The 20,954-nt window shown below is 34.3% G+C and overlaps 3 protein-coding genes across 3 annotated transcripts; 2 read left to right on the top strand and 1 right to left on the bottom strand.

Moving 5' to 3' along the window:
• Nucleotides 1–998: 998 nt before the first annotated feature.
• On the bottom strand, nt 999–9,438 carry HELRODRAFT_185177 (hypothetical protein). Its single transcript, XM_009031109.1, has 14 exons — nt 9,345–9,438; nt 8,925–8,994; nt 8,627–8,697; nt 8,422–8,489; nt 8,145–8,188; nt 7,923–8,054; nt 7,717–7,771; nt 3,674–3,818; nt 3,231–3,401; nt 2,840–2,962; nt 2,328–2,531; nt 1,537–1,602; nt 1,282–1,393; nt 999–1,238 (listed from the first exon to the last, which is right to left on the bottom strand). Exons 2-13 carry the CDS (start codon nt 8,980–8,982, stop codon nt 1,310–1,312), a joined length of 1,221 nt encoding a protein of 406 aa, XP_009029357.1. The 5' UTR covers nt 8,983–8,994; nt 9,345–9,438; the 3' UTR covers nt 999–1,238; nt 1,282–1,309.
• A 721-nt stretch (nt 9,439–10,159) lies between these two features.
• On the top strand, nt 10,160–11,266 carry HELRODRAFT_69935 (hypothetical protein; the record flags this gene model as incomplete). Its single annotated transcript, XM_009030628.1, has 3 exons — nt 10,160–10,343; nt 10,826–10,957; nt 11,133–11,266. The coding sequence occupies 3 exons, from the start codon at nt 10,160–10,162 to the stop codon at nt 11,264–11,266; spliced, it is 450 nt and encodes a 149-aa protein (XP_009028876.1).
• A 1,916-nt stretch (nt 11,267–13,182) lies between these two features.
• On the top strand, nt 13,183–20,177 carry HELRODRAFT_165267 (hypothetical protein; the record flags this gene model as incomplete). The annotated part of the gene is made up of 5 exons (XM_009031108.1): nt 13,183–14,682; nt 17,272–17,824; nt 18,848–18,934; nt 19,366–19,469; nt 20,085–20,177. The coding sequence occupies 5 exons, from the start codon at nt 13,183–13,185 to the stop codon at nt 20,175–20,177; spliced, it is 2,337 nt and encodes a 778-aa protein (XP_009029356.1).
• Nucleotides 20,178–20,954: the final 777 nt, after the last annotated feature.

Here is a 20,954-nt window from a genome sequence, read left to right as displayed (position 1 = left end):
TAATGCGATTATAATTATCAATGAAACATTATTTTTTAGTTAACTACCTTTTGTTTTATTATCTGTTATTAACATACTAACAACTAATAATATTTGATATTAACCACAAAACTCTGAACATATTTGCCTAGGTGGCTGTGCTAGATGAGCCCATTAGGGGCTCGATCACATTCATCCTGTCTCTTATTTATTATCTGTAATTTTGAGGAGCAAATAAAATTTCGTTTCGTTTCGAAAATTTATTTTAAAATTGAGATACTAGAATTCTCAGCGTGCATTCGTCATTCAGTTGCATTCCCAACTACTTTCTTCTTTCTCTATATCAGATTTTGTCCAATGAAACATCATGAACGCAAAATTAATTCATTAGCTCTCGATTCTGGTACATTTTGGCGGCGAGTATCTATAATAAGATAACCACAGCAACTACCATAATTTGACTTGAGTAGCACATTTGTACAATAGTGATCTCTCATTGTTTGTTTTTTCATCAAAATTTGAAAATAATGTATCAAGATATCGCTAAAAAAGCGTCAGTTACTTTTCAACGTAACACTATGGCTACATTTTGACGCTAGGTACCACTAAAAAAGCCACACACACGCACACACACAATGAAGAACTTTCTAAATGACATCACATCATTCCAATCCCAAGAAAACCACAAAACGTAGGCTTAAAAACTTTTGAGAGTATCTTCCCAAAGTGGTTAACTTTTGATTTACTTTTGCTATCTGAAATTTGTTTGAAAAAATTTTGCTAAAAATAAACTACGTAGCAAAGAACACAGTATAAGAATTTTGTTTTTGGTGAACGATCAAGCCTTGCCGACTGAATAGTACATACTCTTTAAGCATTTTTTTAAATGTTTTCATTGGAGCGCTGATGAAAGTCGGTAACAGTTAGTGTTAGTGATTTCTAAAAAGTTACCGAGAGTATGGTATGGTGTGGTATGGTCGAGATCGGGTCAAAACATGGACTTGATAGCAAAAACGAAGGCGGGAAGCACAAGTTTCAATCTATTTCCTTCTACGTTAATAAATAAAAAAAAACTAAAAAGTAATATTCTTCAGGCAACGAGGACACGTATTTATTCACTCACACATAGAACCAAGACAATTTTAAATTTCATTATCCAAAAAAAACTCTCCACGTTATTATGATGAAAATGATGTAAGTAATCGGAGTGCAAGTGCAATTACATTTTACTTTATAATAATGATAACAACTACAACAACAAACAACAGCAACAGCAGCAGCAACAACAACAATAATAATGACAATAATAATAATGATGATGATACATGGTTTAGAGGAGCTCTCCGTGAGGTAGGCCGGTTTCCAAGTTGAGCAGACTGTCGTCTGCTGACAACAACACCGGTCCGTCACCTATCTGCGATTGTTATAGTGATGATTTTAATACTAATTAAGATGATGACGATAATAATAATAATAATAATAATAATAATAAATATAAAAATAATATCTATTATTATTATTAAATATTATAATCTAATATTATAATAAATCAAAAACCTTGGTGGATATGACGTAAGACAAAGCTCCCGGCAGGACTGTGATGTTCATGCTGTTTATGAGTTCCTGGTTGATGGGATGGTTGGGATTGTCGATTGATTGAGTGTTTATTTGAATGATTAGTGTGAATTTTCGGTTGATTGATTGGTTTTATTGAATAGTATGAAGTTTTATTTAGTGAATGTTCATTGATTGATTGGTTTGAATAATTTGATAGTTGATTGATTGGTTTGAATGGTTAGTTGAATGAGTGATTGATCAGTTCGACTGATAAGTTTAATTGATTGAACGCTCATTTGGTTAATTAATTTGAAAAATTTGATTGAATGAATGGTCTGGATTGTTGACTGATTGATTAGTTAGTTGATTGATTACTTGAATGTGGTTTGAATAAATGATTGGATGGTTGGTTAATAGATTGTGGTTTGAATAAATAATTGATTGGTTGAATGATTGATTGTTTTGTGTTTAAATAAATGATTGGTCGGTTAGTTGATTTATTGATTGTGATTTGAATAATTGACTGATTGAATGGTTGACAATTACGACAGTCGCTGGAGACCGCCTTGTAAGAAAATGATTGACAAATCGATTAATGTTTGATAGGTCAGTTGATGTGATGACGGTTGTTTGGGGTAGAAAACGAAATAAAAAAAAAACAGAAATGACGAGAAAGAGCAAGCAAAACGACGACAACAAAACAAGTACATCTCAACAACAAACAGCAACAAAACATCAACAACTACATCAACAACAACAACTACTACTACTACAACTACAGCAACACCAACCTCATTAACAGCATCAACTTTCACCTTCCTACCCCTCACAAACTCATCCACATCTCCATCTCTACAAGCATCATCATCAGTACCTCCTTCTTCAACATTTTGAATCTTTGGATAAAAGTAGCGAATAAGACTGAGTATGGTTGGTAGGTCGTCATCCAGCAGGTATAAACAGGCGTTCGGGCCAGCGTCGAATGTGTAGGCTACCTGAGTGAATGAATGAAGGAATGAATGTACGAAAGAATGAATGAATGTACAAAAGAATGAATGAATGAATGAATGAGTGAATGAATGAATGAAGGAAGTATTGAAGAATAAACAAACAGTCGATTGTTTTAATGAATGAATAAATGAATGTACGAATGAACGAATTAATTAATAAATTAATGAATGAATGAACGAACGAATGAATGAATGGACGAATGAACGAACGAACGAACGAATGAATGAACGTTCATGAATGAATGAACGAAAAAAGAAACAAACGAATAAAACCCAGACGATCATGAAGCAACCTTGCACGTTCGGAAGTAGTTGTTGATAGAGTGCACCAAGTTGATGATGTGATGTGAGACGTGCGTGAGATAGTGAATGGGCGGGTAGGTATCCATACACACCGCGTGCATGCTGTTGCTGTCCTGTTGTTGTTGTCGTCGTTGTGTTGTTTCGTGGACGGGTATTATCATCATCAATAATACTCTTATCATCATCATCAATGTTATCATCATCCTCATCATCATCACAACAACACTGGCTTCATTTTTCATTGTCACCATCATCATTCCCATTGCAACCAATCTCACCAACGTGATACCTACATTCTCACGCCATCGTTTTCATCATCGTCATCATCACTGACGCATCCTCCTCCTCCTCCTCCTCACCGCCATCATCGTCACGCCGAACCTTCATAGTAACTTGAGCAAATGTTTGAAAGTCCTTCTGAAGCAGCGCCCCCCTCATAAGATCGATGTGGTCAGGCACGACCAACTTGGCCCGATGTTCCAGCAACCTGCTCGTCTGCACCGACGTCTGCATCCCAGACGTACTGCTCGTGTGCTTCCTACCTGCGTTCACCTGCGGTTGAGGACAGTGTGATGAGGTAGTTTAGATGGTAGGAGTGCCATGTCTTGCGTTGTCTTTGTGGGCTGACCTGGGTCATGCGCAACCTGTGCTAATCTAATCTCAAAGACCCGAGATATTGGGTCTCGTGCGGATGACTTGATAATTTTGTGAACATAGCACATTATAACACAGACATTTTATACGAAACTAACTACACAAAGTTGTGTTGTGTGATTGTATCGAAAGATTAATCCCCACAATAAAATACAAAACCGACGACGAACCACTAAAATGAGAACAGCCATATTCGGCCAGTGATTGGCAGGTATGATTTGTTTCGCAACAGAATCCCGCCCATCCCTACATTCTCCAACCATCCATTCAACAAATCCACCATACATGCTTCTGCAGGCACTCCCAGAGCCCAATCTATTTGGTACAAAATGCAAATTATATTACCATTACTTTGTCGTTAATTGTTATTTAAATTGCTACAAAAAAATACATTATTAACAAATATGGTAATCAAAGAATATTAATTATCATTTGTAACGTTGCTACTTCCACTACTACAACAGCCACAACCAGTACTGCTGTTGCTACTACTACGACAACTACCATACTACTACTACTATAATTGTTGTCTTGTTTACCATTATTGTTATAATCATTATGACATCATTTGAAGTAAGAATTGTGGGAGATACTTTAACGTTACGTATGTCTCACGCTTATGCCCATAATACGATGAATGAATTTTTATTCAAGCTACAAATGATGCAACTTAATAAAACATTTAAAATTTTGATTAATTTAAAAACATATAAACCCGATATAAAACCAATTATTATAATTATTATTATTATATATGTGAAGTTGTGACGATTGTGATGATAATGATTGCGCGATTGAAATATGCCGCCTGTATATTTTGTGAAATTGTGATGATAATGATTGCGCGATTGAAATATGCCGCCTGTATATTTTGTGAAATTGTGACGATTGTGATGATAATGATTGCGTCTTTGAGGCGTGTCGCCTGTATATATCTATATATTTTAATAGACATTCTATGCATGTATATTTTGTTATTTGATATGCTATATATGCGACGCTGCTGTGCTGTTTTGTATACAGGGAGTATAGCAATATATGGGACGCGTGCTACGCGCTGTTCTGAGTATAGGAAAAGAGTATAGATGTGAGTATAGAATTTTCTATGATATAGAAAGCGTTATGTAAGTAGGGCGGTAAAAACATATAAAAGGCCGCGAGTTGAGATATAGAGAGGCTGGTCGTTTGTTATTTTTATTTTAGGTTTTGTTTCTTGCTTGGTAGTTGTATTATTAATAGATTAATTTGGGATTTATCGTTTTTTTTAATAAAGACAGGTTTGATTTGTATTATTTTGTTTGTTATTTTGTTTCTTTTATTGAATAAAAGAAGTGTACACTTGAAGTTTGGCTCGGCTTAATTATTCTACCTAAAATAATGGATGTTGAAGAAGACTTGCTGATAGTTGACGAGGTCGGCGTCTCTAGTCAACAAGCAGGGCGCGAACAAACTTCCGCCCGGCCCGTGTTTTCAGACCCTGAGAGGGTCTATTGTAGAGTGGCGGATCCCGGCCAGGAAAGACTCTGCCGAAGCGAAGGCTCGGGTGGATATTCGTATGTGGACGCGGTTCGGGACCGCGTGGTGCGGAATTCGAATGTCTCCCGGCGAAAATCTACAATTGGCGCCTGACGTGGGACTTCTTTTTCAAACATTACAGGTTTTAGGTGCAGCAGGAGCCAAGGTGATTCTCCAAATTTTTTAGGTGACAGGTGCCATGTTCGACAACATGAAACTTTTTTAGATTTTAGGTCACAGGAACCGAAGGAGGATCGAAAATCAACCTCGAGCAGACTTTCAACGCCCGCCAGCCAACAAAATGAAATTGTTTTAAACAACAATCGTTTTGAAATTGTTGACAGGTACGAAGAAAAGCCGCGCATTGATTTTTCAGCGAACAATTTAGGTTACAGGTTTATCCCCAAACAGGATATTTTAGGTTTTAGGTGCCAGGGTGATCCAAAGTTGCAGGAGTTCGGACTGAATGAGCTGCGATTAGCGTCCAGTAGATCCCGGCGAAATAAAATTTTAGGTAACAGCAACAGGTGCAGAGCGACCGAGCAAGAGAGACACAGAGTTGAACACAAGTCGACGTGTGACAGTCGGGAACCGCTTCATTCAACTGGTGTGAAGTCTCAGGTTCATCAACCGTGTATAGGTGCCGAGCGTGACAACGACTTTTGTCGTCGCGAATTGCTTCGACCTGACAGATTTGATGGCGCCGGCTGTCTCAAAACTTTCTTAAAAAAGTTTGAGATATGTGCCAGGTACAATAATTGGAATCTCGTAGACATGGAAGCGTTTTTGTCATGTTCGTTAACAGGTGAAGCTTCACAGGTTCTCTGGGATTTAACAGGTTTAGGTTACCAAGAGCTGGTATCTAAGCTAGAAGATCGTTTTGGAACAAAAGGTCATGAAGAGTCATACAGGTACGAATTACAGATTCTTCGTCGAAAACCTGGTGAGTCGTTACGAAAGTTGTCGATGGTTACTAAAGACTCATGTCATTAGCTTATCCAGGAAAGCAGTCAAGATTAGCTACACATCTAGCTAGGGACTTTTCCTTGTCAGCCCTCGATAATGCTGAATTAGAGTTAAAGGTTAGGGAAAAAGAACCAAAGTACATTGACGATGCTCTTAGGTTTGCACAGCGTCTTGAAGTTTCAAAGATGGTGGTAGATTCATTTCACAGGTTTAACCCGCAGGTTAAAGATTTACAAGCAGGAGCAGAAAACATGGAGTCGATGGTACGACGGATTGCGTTCCTTCAAAAGTCATTCGAAGAACTCAGAAATAAAAGAGCGCAGCCAGCGGTATCCCGAGTTGAGCGAGAGAAAATTTGTTTCAATTGTAAGAAGCCAGGTCATCTTGCAGTCGAATGTCCTCAGGAGAATGAGACCTGCAAATCTCAAACTTATAGTCAAGTGAATTTCAAAGGTTGTTACAAATGTGGAAAGACAGGTCATTTTGTGAGGGAGTGCCCGCAGAAAGGAATGACAAGCAGCACAGTAGATTACGTGAACAAGTCAATTGAAAGTAATGATCGTGTCATGTATCTGCCAATCACAATTAATGGCAAAAGAAGATTAGGTTTACTTGATAGTGGCAGTAGTGTATCCATTGTTCCAACGTCTATGGTTGATGTCACAAAGATCAGACCGACGAAAAAGAGATTGAAAGCTGTCAAAAACACAGAAATTCCAGTCAAAGGAGAAATGAAGTTGCAAATTAAAGTTGATGATTATTCCAAATCAGCGTTAGTGTTGGTGTCTGATCATGTTTCAGAAATTGTTTTAGGTTTAGATTGGCTCAGGAACAATCATATCTCGTGGAAGTTTGGCGAAGGAAAAATCGCCGTGGATAACAAAAATAGAATGATGAAATTAGTTATTAAACATTTTTCATGCAGGAAGCTTTGTCGTATTGAAGCTCACGCAGAAGTCCGCATCCCTGAGCAGACTGAATTAGACGTGCCAGCAAAGATGATTGTTCGCCAGCCGTCCAAGTTGGAATCGACCGGATTTATGTGTTCGGAAAACAGACAAATAGAATCGGGTGTATATGTAGCTAGAACGTTACTACCTATAAAATATAAAGGACAGTGTGTTAGGATCTTGAATGTCAACGATCAACCGAGGGTGATAAGCCGGGGGACGCGATTGCCAGATTTATCATCGGCTGTGGAAGCAAAGGAATCAGTTGATCGTCTAGCATATGAGAATCTAACAGAAGTTACAGGTATGGTTGATGAATTAGTAAAAAATATTTCTAAGAAAGCGAGGGAAGAGTTGATTCAAATACTTAAAAGTTTCTCAGACAGATTTAGCTGTGCGATTGGGGAAATAGGTGCTGCAAAAGGAGTTTTTCATAAGATTGATACTCAGGATGCACGACCGGTAAAACAACAGCTGAGGCGACATCCTCCGGCGCATCAGAAGGTGATTGCGGAACAGGTTGAGCCTGAAGACATCGCAGAAGACGATTCCATAGGGGAGCCAACAGAAGCACCATCACGAAGTAGCGACGAGTCGACCGAGTCGCTTGTCCAAACCTAGACAGGCGAAGATACGCCAAAATCTACATATATATATTCAACCTTTCTGTATTCGTGGAAACTAATTAAATACAATTTCACGTATTAGTGTAAATTTAATTTAATTAAAAATATAAGTGGTTTTTAATCCTAGAAATGTAATGTTGTAGAAAGCACAACTACCTGGCAATACCGGAAACATCACCATCAATATTGTACAGCCTGGCAAGGCAAAACACTGCAGTATTTACAAAATGAACAACTTAATGACATACTACAATCAAAATGAATAGAATTAATTAAAAAAAAATGTGAATAATAATTGAATGAAATAATTTTTATGATAAAATAATCAAGTAATTTTTTTCATGAGAAATTAATTCTTTTGCCTAAGCAAGCTAAACCAGCTGCTGAAGAGGCCAATCCAGCTGCTGTAGGAAAGTTATTTTTAGAACATATGTGGATTTTCCATGACAATTTTTCTCTATCGATAGTTTCATTTTCTAAAGCTCTTTTCTTAACTGAATAAGGAATGAGATTAAACTTGTTAAAGATCTATCCAGTAAATTGTTCACTTTACTCAAGAATGTCTAAATAATGAAAATAATTACTTGCTTCCAGAACTATAGAGAATCTAGCTGACAAACTGCATTCCCTGTAATGATTTTTTTCACTTCAATTAAAACATAACTTTAAATTATACATTGAAACTCATTTCAAATATTTTTTACACATTTATTCGAATTTTTTACAAACTTTGCCGAAAACACTGATTTTCTGAACTTTATAACAAAGCATACAAATACATATTTTCAATAATATTAATAACAACAACGGCAGCAGGAGGAATGTGATAACTTTTGAGTGTTATAATAAAAATTAACTAACAATCCATTTAGCCAAAACTGATCTTCAGAGAATGATTCACTAATAGCAACAGTTGTTGTTGCACACATCTTGAAAAATTGTAAAATAATTAAAAATATATAATAAGCTCAAAACAATTTTGAATTAAAACTTAAATATCCTCAAGCTAATTATAAAAATAACCAATGATAAACTATCAAAAAATCATGAATGATCAAAGTCATACATGAGTGAGATCTAGTGTTCCACTTATAGATCCATTCAATGGTAGAATCAACCGTTCATCTTTTTTACCCCCTTAAATAAAATTACTTTTTGAAAATAAATATTCATTTAATTAATCAAGTAAATTAAAGAAGCAAGTTATTGAAAATATTATTATAGTCTAAAATATAAAGTAAACTATCAATTTAATTAAACTTTTTAATTAATAAAAACTAGTTAATAAGTTTTTTAATTGGATAATTGAGAAAATGAACCTGTATTATTAATAAACATAATTATAATTACAATATAATACTAACAATATTTAACTACAGCAATGTTGATGGGGGCTCTGCCAGTTACACTTAAGATCACCATGATGATGCTGGGCTAGAAATTTAACAAAGTACTAATTAATAAAAATGTTATTCATTCATTTTTTATAATTTTATATATTTTGAGGTGATATATTATTAATCTATTTTCTTACAATATTTTTTAAAATGTAATATGTAATTTATTAACGTTTGGCGCGATGATCAGCTGATAACTTATAAAACGATAGAGAGACAATAAAGTAATAAAATAAAATAATTATAAATAAAGTAATTAATTAGTTAGTTGTTAGAGTAGATATATCTAAGAAAGCACTCAGAATAAGAAACCATTAAGATTAAGAGTAAGAAACACTAAAATAACACCAATCTATAAATTTACTGAATGGCAAGTTATTAATTTACATTTATGAGATGCGTTGGAATAAAAATCCGGGCCGAGCATGTTTCACCGAACTTTTAAATCTCCAACCTCACCTAATCACATGTTTCAGTGTACCCAATGGCTTCATTAGCCGATCATTTCAACACTCTCATTTACATTAACTTTTAATTTTGTCCATTTCACTTCATTATAATATTATTTTCATTAAAATTTTAATAATTTGATACAAAATTAACATCTTACAGAACTTAACGGCTTTTATAAACGTGAATTATTTTCTTGTTTTTGAAAAAAGTCAAAGTGAAACGCTAAACTATTTTTCGTTATAAACAACATTGCAATAGCAAAAATAACCTCTGGCGTAAATTTTCGCTAACCTTGTGAGTAAAAAAATACCGCGATCTTTCTTAGGGGGTTTATGAAGTAAAAAAGGTGAAATGATCAATTTGAATTTCGTCTAATTATTTTTAAACGTTTTGTAAATTCACTAAATTAAGGCGTCCTCTGGTCCGCAGAGTAGACGAATGCACGTTAATAAAAAGAGCGATAATAAGTCATAAAACCATTTTTTTCCCTGTAGATGGCTTCGAAAAGATTGTTGGCCTTAGGATCGGCCTGTTTGAAACAATTGGCTCGTCAGGATCATCATGTCGCCAGTCTAAGTGCTATTTATCCTAAACTGGGTTAGTTTGGTTAATACAAAATTACAAAACAAATTTAAAAAAATTTTTATTTCAGTTTCTTTTTTGTCACTTGTTAGGTTTTAGATGTTCATTTCATTTTTGACCATTAGTATGTTGTATTTGCATAAAAATGTATGAAAATAACTTTTACTATGAAACGTCAAGGCAACAGAGACGTGGTGGGCTATGGACACAACGGCCAAGCGGTATACGAGGACAGACCGGAATTCCCTGCTCCAGCCATTCGTTTCAAGGAAAATTCCAAAGAGGTGCTTGCCTTGAGAGAAAAAGAAAAAGGAGATTGGAAGAATTTGACTTTACAAGACAAGAAAGCCTGTGAGATTTTTTAAATTGCAAATTTTAGGAAAAACTAAAGTAAAAAGTTTCAAACTTAAAAGCATATGATAAGTTTGATTTCTTGTAATGCTTGAGCTTGTTTGAATGTGTGCTTCTGTTAGTAAGATATTTTTGTAGTTAGATGCTTAATGTCTAAAAAGAATAAAAAAAGAAATTATGTTGGTTGAATGATGAAGGTTGTATCACCAATGGTTTTGATAAATACTCTAAAAGATTTAAAACTGATAGAAAATAAATTATCACAAATCAGTATTTTCATCACAGTCAGTCATAGCTTGAATGTGCAGGTTTATATCATAGATTTAACAAATGGCTGCATGTTGTAGGTTTGTATCTTATAAATTTGGTAAATGTTCAACAAGATTTGCATGTATGATTAAATTATGATACATTGTAAAATTGAGATGTTGCTGCCATTAACATTAAAGCAACCATGCAAACAACGTGAACATCCACTACAGTGTACAGAGCAAGTTTCTGCCAAACTTATGCAGAGATGGATGCCCCAACAGGAAACTGGAAACAGGTGATGGCCATTGTACTTGCCGGCATGACCTTGACCCTTTGGATCAACTATTTCATCAAAAAATTTGGTTTGTGCGTTTTAAATTTTTTATAGGTAGACCTCGAACAGTTAATCTTAACATTGAAACAATCTACGTCTTACCTCGGGAAACCGGATCTCTGGACGCAAAACGAAGATTGATTGATTTATTGAAACAATCTAGTTTTTAAGAATACTTCAAATATATTTGTCAAACCAAACAGTTGTCAATGACCTACCTCATACGATAACAAGGGAATGGCAAGAGAAACAATTGGAGAACATGATTAAGCAGAGGATTGGTCACATAGATGGCCTCTCTAGCAAGTGGGACTATGAGAACAACAGATGGAAATAAACCGTTTGTCATGTTATTAGCCTGTTATCATTAGATCAAATCGTGATCCAATTTGGTCTGACGTCTCAATAATGGATGTTATGTCTTGATTTATATAAAATCTATTTAAATAATTTCTGTTAATTTATTGCAGTAGTCGTAGTTAAATTAATGTTAAGGTTTTATTTTGCTCATTGTGATGGTCCAATGCATGATGTTATTGCTAATCAGCAAAATTTATTATTTGACAGATAGTAATTTTTTCGTTTTCCAGATGATAATATGGTCTACCTACATTAGCAATATTTGATGATATATGCAATAAGCTCTAAAACCGTTTTGGATAATAAAATACCTATCAACAATTATTTGATTTTCTCACTTTGTTTTCCTAAAATTTAACGTTCGGTTGTGACAGTTTCACTTAGAGATTCATTCCATTTTGCGTCCTTATGTCTCAAAGATGACACTAAATATTGCCATGAATAAACATAAAATACGTAGGGTTAGCGTAAAGACCATCGTAATGTTTACACATGTACGTGAGGTTCAACAGTGCTACGATCTGCAGCTATGTTGAAAGTAATGGCGATAATACGCTACGTGCGTCGTGAATTGGGCTCTGCTCCGGTTTTATACAATGACTATGAAGTACAATTTTTAATACGAGGAGTCAGATATACTAGTAGTGTCGTTTGATCATTTTAAAGTGATTAAGCATCAGCGTGAATGCTCTTATTGGAAAACTTAATTCTAATAGTCTAATTAAAACGAGTAGAAGTCTCTTTAGATCTATTGTCTTTGGTCGGCGTGATAAGCATGGATGATTAATCTTTTCACTCTATCTACTACGCCGTGCAAGTATGTACACCTGTGGCTGGAGATGCTCAACAAGGATTTGTTGGACATAAATAAATTACTGTGCAGCATACATTCGCGTAAGGCTTTAAAGTTTTAGCTTAGACAAGTGTGCGTAATAATTGTCTGCATTTAATAATAATCTTGATGTGACCTGAGTCTATATATAAATTTGAAAGACGGTATCCGTTTACGTGAAAGGAAGAAATTACTTGTCTACTGAGGAAGGAAGGAATACTGCGCGTGTGTGTGTGTGCTGTGCTCGTGTAATTATAAGACGTTGTAATACGGCATGAAGGCTGGCATGAAATTTTGCTGTTTGTTGAGATGAAGTGTCTCATTAATGCACGTACATGTGCAGGCGATGGTGACGTTTTTGTTAGGCACATACATAATAAATACTACGAGACCTTAAGTTAAGCGCTATACGTTTCACACATGCATGACTTAACAGAAGTACTGTATATATATATATACATACATATATATATATATATATATATATATAAATTGAAGAATACATGAATGGACGAATTAACTGATCATTTACGCATTCACATATCCACAACCACTCGCACATACAAAGACACTTAGCAATTTTATTAGCGAAAGAATGAATAAACATGATCAGGTGTGTAGCAATGTTCAATTAAATAGAGAATTGTATATACGGAGAATATTGCATATTGTATGCACTGTAATCTTCACCTCTCACTCTTTCTCTCTCTCCTCTTTCTCTCTCCCTCTCATAGCACACATGTTCAGATCGAGATCGTTTCTCGCTTCACAATTTTTATAGATGCATTTTTATATCAGTACACTGCATACATCTTTAACATACTCTTCGCTGCATTATATAGGAAGGCTTTTAAGTTTTAAATTTAAATGTAAAAATCACAGTTGTTTTATTTAGGTTAAAAAAATTTATGTCTGCTGAAGAATGTCACAATAATCAGTAATCAAGTAGCCTATTCAGTTAATTATTAATTCAATCATCAGTAGCAAAACTTGGATAGACATCAAGCAGTGCCAGTAAAGAATGAATGAAAAATGCCGTGAAACTTGATTGAATGGTTGTTATGACTAATGATTTAACATGCTTCGTATGTGGAGTGGCTGGAGCTCCACACTTCCTGCATACAAAACCTCGCAAGACAGGTGCTTACTTTACCTTTCTGGCAAATCACATTCCTCCAAACAACGCCAAGTTGCCTGCCGACGACGGCCGGGTGTCGTGCTGCATTATATGCAAAGCTTTCCTCACTGAACAGTGGAAGTCCTATGAAAAGAGGAAAACTCCGATGGTCGAACGATTGTTCTGGATGAAGAGGACCGATGATAAGATGTTCACGGGTGCCGAAATGTCCGTACAGAAAGAATACATCTCACAGGTAATCGGCCTAAACAACAACACCAACAACAGTTCTTTTTATGGTAGTTCTCATATAAATGGCATTTCATCAAGGAACACTGTCGAACACAACGGAAATAGCCCTGCTTCAGATATACCAGGAGCCAACGTTTCATTAAATCAGTCAACTGACGATTACGATGACAACGTGGAAGCACTAGATCTATCTACCTCTCCAAACAAAAATCAAATTACTAATTGTAGAAAAATATCAAAAAGAAAATCGAATGAACAGCACAAGACTGAATGCAATATATCCAATGGCCATGAAACAAACTACAGTTCAGTTAAAAAGCTGAAAGCCAGCAGTGAAACAAGTAATAATTTTGTTTGCTACATATGCCGCCTTGCATACTCCGACCATCACTCCAGGTTTGTGTCATGCGCTGAACGTTCTGATGAACCTTATTTTCCATTCATCAAACATCTCAAGAAGCCAGAAAAAGCCAAAGACATGACGAAATCGGGTCTGGTCGAAGTCTGTTGTGAATGTCGCAAGAAGCTCTCCAGACAGTGGAAAGTATACGAGGCAAGGAGGATACCGATGAATCAGAGATTGTACAGTAACATTTGTAACTCTGATATCAAACCCAGCTGTGTAATCCCTGATGTTTGGAAGAATGAAAATTCAAGTGAATCTCTTGAAGAATGCTTCTTCTGTACACACAGGCAATTTAGTGTCGATAACATTCATCCCTTGTGTCTTCCATTCATCAAGTCCCTCCTACCTGAGTCACATTTGTACCTCAGTGGACTGGCGCACCTTGAAAAATTGTACAAATTAATAACAACGGTCAGTAGTCCTTCAATTAAAAGCTGCAGGGCTTGTAATGACTTACTGGCTAGGGAGATAATGATCTTTGTTCAATCTAAAAAACAATCAAAACCAACTGAGAAAACGATAACTGATGTTTATAATAATGCAATTGACGGTCCTAACAAGTGCAACAAATTAAAGATTAACAATGGTTCAAATCTGAGAGATCTGTATTGTGAAAATCTAGTTGAGCCAAAATTAGAACCAAACACATACCATCTGGTGGAATGTATTAGCAACAACAACAACCAATCAAACATGGACAACAACCAACTCCAATCAACAACAAATTTGACAGATGTTAATGAAATCAATTATTACCATAATAATGAAGCAGGCAATGTGAAAAAGGTTAGAAAATAATTTTCTTTCAAAATTTATTACAGAAAAAAACTTTCAAATTGAACTGATTATTTTTATATTTAAAAAATGACGCATAAAAATTTGAAAATAGAAAATAATAACAAAAATAGATGGAGGAAATTTGAGTAATAATAATAATAATAATAATAATAATAATAATAATAATAATAATAATAATAATAAGTTCTGTAAAGAATTATGCAGTACATATTAAATTTTTCAATTAGTATTCTGATCTCCTCCACAGTTAATAATGCCAGCCAGAGAGAGAGAGAGAGAGAGAGAGAGAGAGAGAGAGAGAGAGAGAGAGAGAGAGGGAGAGAGAGAGAGACGAAAGAGAGAGAGACGAAAGAGAGAGGAGAGAGAGAGAGAGAGAATGAGAATTATTTGTGTACATGTATGTACGTGAGTATAATGTTAATGCGTGTAATGTAATGCTAATAACATGTGTTCCTTATCTTTCATCACAACAGATGTTCCTTTTAAAAATCTAATCTTTTTGCTCTCTATATATATATCATTTCCATCTTTCTAAGTCGTTATCATCGTCTTCTTCTTAATGCTCGTTATTATCACCTATCTATTCCCGTCATCATCACAATCGTTATCATAGTCGTCGTCATCATTATCTTCCCTATTGTTATTATTATTATTAATTTTTTTGCCTCATATTTTAGATGTTTCACTTTATTTTTTGATCGTATGAATTCGATAATAACCACACAATTGTATCATCATTATCATCTCAATCACAACCACATCACCTCACTTGTTATCACAGCCGGCATCGAGTCATCGTCATCGTCAGCATCATCATTCTCATTGCTGTCAGCATTCTTATCATCCTCATCATCATCGTTGTCATCATCTTCATCATCATCGTCATCATCTTCTTCATCATCATTGTTGTCATCATCTTCATCACTGTTACCACCCATTGCTACACTTGAAGTTTAATTTATTAATTTATCAAGTGATTGTTGATGGTGCAAAACCAACCAATTTAGAGAAATAGCAAGAGAGAGAGAGGGAGAAAGAAAAAGAGAGTGAGGGAGAGGCAGACAGAGAAGGAAAGAGAGATGGCATAAGATATAAATATAAGTTTCCACAAAACAAATCCTAGGGCTGTTGGACTAAGTGACAGTAACTTTTGATGTATTTAAAGTAATAAATTAATTATCATACTTACTACTATTGGGCTGTTGGACTAAGTGACAGTAACTTTTGATGTATTTAAAGTAATAAATTAATTATCATACTTACTACTATTATTACTACTAATAAATAGTGCAATAACTACCGCTACCACAAACTTAACTTTTACCAATTTCAACCATAATAATAACAGTAAAAAAAAATTATTATTATATAATAATAATGATAATAATATTATAATTATTATCATTATTATATGTTTCTGATAGTACTAACAAAAAGAGTGACAACAGTGATAATAACATCAAGCTGCAAGCACCACGAATAGCAATAAAAATAGCAATAATATAACAGTAATAACATTAATAACAGTAATAACTACAATAAGAATAATAATAACAAAGGTGGTATAATGTTTGCTAAAATACCTGTATTGTTGAAGGGAACAGGTGTGCTCGTACATAATAATAGCCTGTCTACCTGTTGTGCAACACATATGATATGAATGAATGAGACGAAACCATTGCATTTCTCTTGTGATAAAAATAATAATAATAACAACAATTATTATTTTTAATATCATTACTGTTATTATTACCATTATTGATACTACTACCACCACTATTACAGCTGCTATTGCTACAACCGCTACTACAAGATGACCTACTACTTTTAAAATTGAACTTGCTTCGACGACCAACAACACCCACTTAATCTCCATTACATCTTAATTACTGTAACAGTGTTTGCTAATGATTGCGATGAAGTGCTGATATTACTGCTGCTGCAACTGCTGCTGCTACTACTACTACTTCTAAAACTTCTTTTTTTACTAATGCAATCCCTTCTGCTAATATTATCATTACAACTGTTATCCTTATTAATACTTTTTACAATTCAATTCTATTATTACTATCGCTACTACAATAACAATTACTTTATTATTATTATTATTATTAACAATACTACACATATTTGGACTTCTAATACTACCACCGCCACTAATACTACTACCACTACTACTACTACTGCTACTACTACTATGACAACATCTGCTACTTCAATATCTACACAAAAATGAAGAAAACACATGATACCATATCATACAATTAGCATGACACAATACCCTGGCCAATAAAAAAAATTACGAGATGATGATATGCATGGATCGGATAGAATCATCTGGCATTCTCCCTATATTACAGAAATTAATTAGTCATACTCGCAAACTGATACGTCCGTTGTTACAAAAAATACCAAGCGTATTAAGTTAACCGTATTATTAGTGAAAATACCTAAATCTACCTATGTATATACGATTAAAATACGCATAGGTATTTTTATTGAATTATACAATGTTCGTTTATAAATTTATTACTGAAATAAACGATTAAGTACGCATTTAACTACAAATTTTCGTAGTTTAAAGAGAATAATGCGAAGAAAGATGATGATGGTGATGATGTAAAACCTGCATCATATGAAACCGATGATAATGTTCATGTCCTAGATGCACATGCATCTGAATTCAAAAACGTGGGAAAAGCTGATTTAATGACATCCATTTCGTCATCATCGTCGTCGTCATCCTCATCCAAATACCAATCCACCATCTGCAATGCATCCGAAAATGTCCCCTACTTGCCTGTCCCACCATCAATGTCACCATCATTAGCCTCCTCGCCATGCTTGAAAACATCTTCACGTGATGCCGACACTGACCACAGCATCTGCAATAACGAGAGTAATAATAACAACAACGTCAGCATTAATTGCATTAAAGACGTAAACAACAACAAAATTAATAGCATCAACAGTATCGTCATCAACAACAACAATATTACTAACAATAACGGCATCACGAACAACAACAATAACAATAATAATATTATCAACAACAACAGACAAAACAACAACAACAGCCTCCTTAGAAACGAGTTCAGCATATGGAAAACGCTTGGAACAGCTGGCGGGGGTACAAATAATTCGTACACTTCATCATCATCATCATCATCATCATCATCATCATCTACATCCTGTTCGTCATCATCTACGTCATCATCATCCACACCTTTATCACTCACATCTGCAATTTGGTCATCACATCATCATCATCAGCACCATCATCACCATGACACTCTTAGAGATGAAAACAACAATGATAGAAAAACATGTAACACAAACGTCAACGAGTGCACTAATAATAATAACAACAATAATAATAACAATAATAATAACAACAATGACGTCATAACCCTAAACAACGAAAATGGAAATAATTACATCTACTACCCAACCAACAACTTCTCTAAGAAAGACAACAACATGATGAATGGATATGCTGCTAATGAAACTATCCAATCAAACAACGACATTCACGACAGTAACAACAATAATAATAACAATAATAATATTAATTATTATTGTTGTCATAACAACTACAATAACAGCAGAAATATCAGCCATGGTAATGGTAACGTCGACAATTTTATCGACAAAAACATCAACAACAATAACATCATAACCAACCACAACATTTACACAACAACATGCAACATTAACAACAACAACATCAGCCAGAATGAAAATAATAATGCAACAACAACAACAATAGATCATTGTACAGATGCTATGTACTGCGCTGCCTTAGGCCTTATTTCATTACATCATTCTAAAGAACACCCTCCGCCATCATCATCATCATCATCATCTTCCTCGTCATCACCATCGTCATTATCATCATCATCGTCATCATCGTTCTTATCATCACAATTGATATCTACCTCAGTATCAACATCACAGCTAATGATACCATCATCGTCGTCATCATCATCACCACATTTATTTTTTTCATCATCATCATCACTAAACAAAATGAATCCTCATACGATAAAAATAAACAGCATGGAAACAACAAATAGCATAGAAACAACAAACAACATAGAGACAACAAACAACATAGAAACAACAAACAGCATAGATATAATAAACAACATAGACATAAACAGCATAGACAATATACCAAATAGATCAGCTTGGCCTGGTGTTGATGTGATTAGACAAGCCTACATCAACCACTTGAAAAGTCGGTGTGCCATAGTATAAATCAATAAATTTTTATTCTTTGCTTTATTCTAATGATAGTTATAATAACAAATAGTTATAATAATTATAGGCCATAAAAATATGGTTGGTATGTTGTCTATGCTGTTTATATCTATGTTGGATATTGTGTCTATGCTGTGTATTGTATCTATGTTGTATATGGTATCAATGTTGTCTGTTGTATCTATGCTGTGTGATGCATCGATGTTTTATGTATGCTATCATATTGATACAGTGTAGAGCTACTGGCACATCATTTATACAAACACTTTGGCGGATTTATGCATCAGAAATTCATAAAACCGGTGAACAACGTAAAAGTTAATTAATAATCATTGTTGATTTATATTAAAAAGGTATATCAAAGCTGTAAACATAGAAATAAAAAGATAATAATAAAAAAATAATTAGTCCAGATGAAAGAAGAGAAACTATTGAAAGCCAAACTGGCAGACGTAATGCAAGAGCATCAAAAATTACTTCAGAGACATCTAACACTATCAGCCCTCAAACAGGTATGAAATAATCATATCATCATTATTAATTATCATCATCATTATTAATTTCATCATTTCAGTTATTACCTATCGTCATCCTTATTATCACCATAACATTATTATACCTATGTAACATGCAATAAAATAAACTGCCGTACTTAACAATTGAAGTGATTTTATGTATAAAGATGATTTAGTAACCTGAAATTTTGTTACGAATCGGCATATCATATTTCCAACAGCTGCACACCATTTTCCAGCTGGACATACGAATAAAATACATGTGGGCTTATCATAACATTGAATAAAACACATGCGAAATTATAAAATTAATTTTCAAATGGATGCATTAGAAATTAATAAGTCATAGTAATAATACTACCACAACTATTACTACTAATTATAATAATTAATTTAGTAACATTTATTATTTACTACTGACTAACATAATCAAGCTATGGCGCTAAATATTCAAAAATAACGGCCGTAGATGAAATTTGGTCGAAATGACTAAGCATCACTTCATCTGAAATAACATAAAAAAAATTCATTTCATTTTTAGTTATGTATTAAAAATTTCTAAACATTTTTACATTGAAAATCGAAAAAAATTATCATTCACAATCATACCAGACAGCGCAGGATGAACTGACGACAATGGAAGCGGAGAAAGCCACGCTACTATCTGAGCTACACCAACTAAATGAACACTTAACAAAAATATAAAATCAAATCATCCGAGATTACTTATTATATTAATCAAATTTAATTTTCGTATTACATTATAATTCAATCGCCATATCATCTTACACTTACTTATTTGTAAATTTTTCTTCGATTTCATCTTCTCGCTTCTGTATGTTTGTTCTGTTATTGCTTTACTTAACGAGCAGCATTATCTCAACCAATCAAAGTTTATTCAATATTGATATTATTTTATTGATTTGAACATGGATGATGAATGGACGGATGCATGAAAGAATGAACGGATAGATGAATGTATGGATACATAAATGGCTGGATAAGTATATGAATTGATGGATACATGAATCAATTGATGGATATATGAATTAATGAACGGATAAATGAATCAATTGATAGATATATAAATGAACGGATGGATACATGAGTGAATGGATAGATACATAAAGATAGATATGTGAATGGATGGATGAATAATGGGTGGATGGATGAACGAAAGAATGTATGCATTTAAACCATGGATTTCTGGACATCTGGATGAAAATCTGCTTTATGTTCGGGTGAGCGTTACGCAGAAATGCGGCCGTGTAACTTATCCATGCTTGTATTTATATTCTGGCGCACAACACGTTCGACCTCATTTATCGTCTCATTTACTATTGAATTGTTTGTGTAATATTTAAGTTTTAAATATTCAAGTTTTTATATTAATTGAATTACCGTTGACATGGTAAATAAATGTTCAGCATTCGAATGCCGAAGTGGCTAGGTATACCTCGCTCAAATGCAACAACAAATCAA

This window comes from Helobdella robusta (genome assembly GCF_000326865.2).
Source record: "Helobdella robusta unplaced genomic scaffold HELROscaffold_7, whole genome shotgun sequence".
In the NCBI taxonomy this organism is placed as follows: domain Eukaryota; kingdom Metazoa; phylum Annelida; class Clitellata; order Rhynchobdellida; family Glossiphoniidae; genus Helobdella; species Helobdella robusta.
The sequence above is the reverse complement of the archived record's forward strand: the minus strand, read 5'-3'. Positions and strand labels throughout refer to the sequence as shown.

What these genes read in the sequence shown, in the direction of transcription:
- HELRODRAFT_185177 (XM_009031109.1), bottom strand. Translation starts at nt 8,982, where the DNA reads ATGGTGATCTTAAGTGTAACTGGCAGAGCCCCCATCAACATTGCTGTA. An exon ending in CATTGCTGTAGTTAAATATT is followed by an intron (nt 8,698 to 8,924) that starts GTTAGTATTATA and finishes ATTTTATTTAAG; the next exon opens with GGGGTAAAAAAGATGAACGG. An exon ending in TTGCTCAAGTTACTATGAAG is followed by an intron (nt 2,963 to 3,230) that starts GTTCGGCGTGAC and finishes CAACAACAACAG; the next exon opens with GACAGCAACAGCATGCACGC.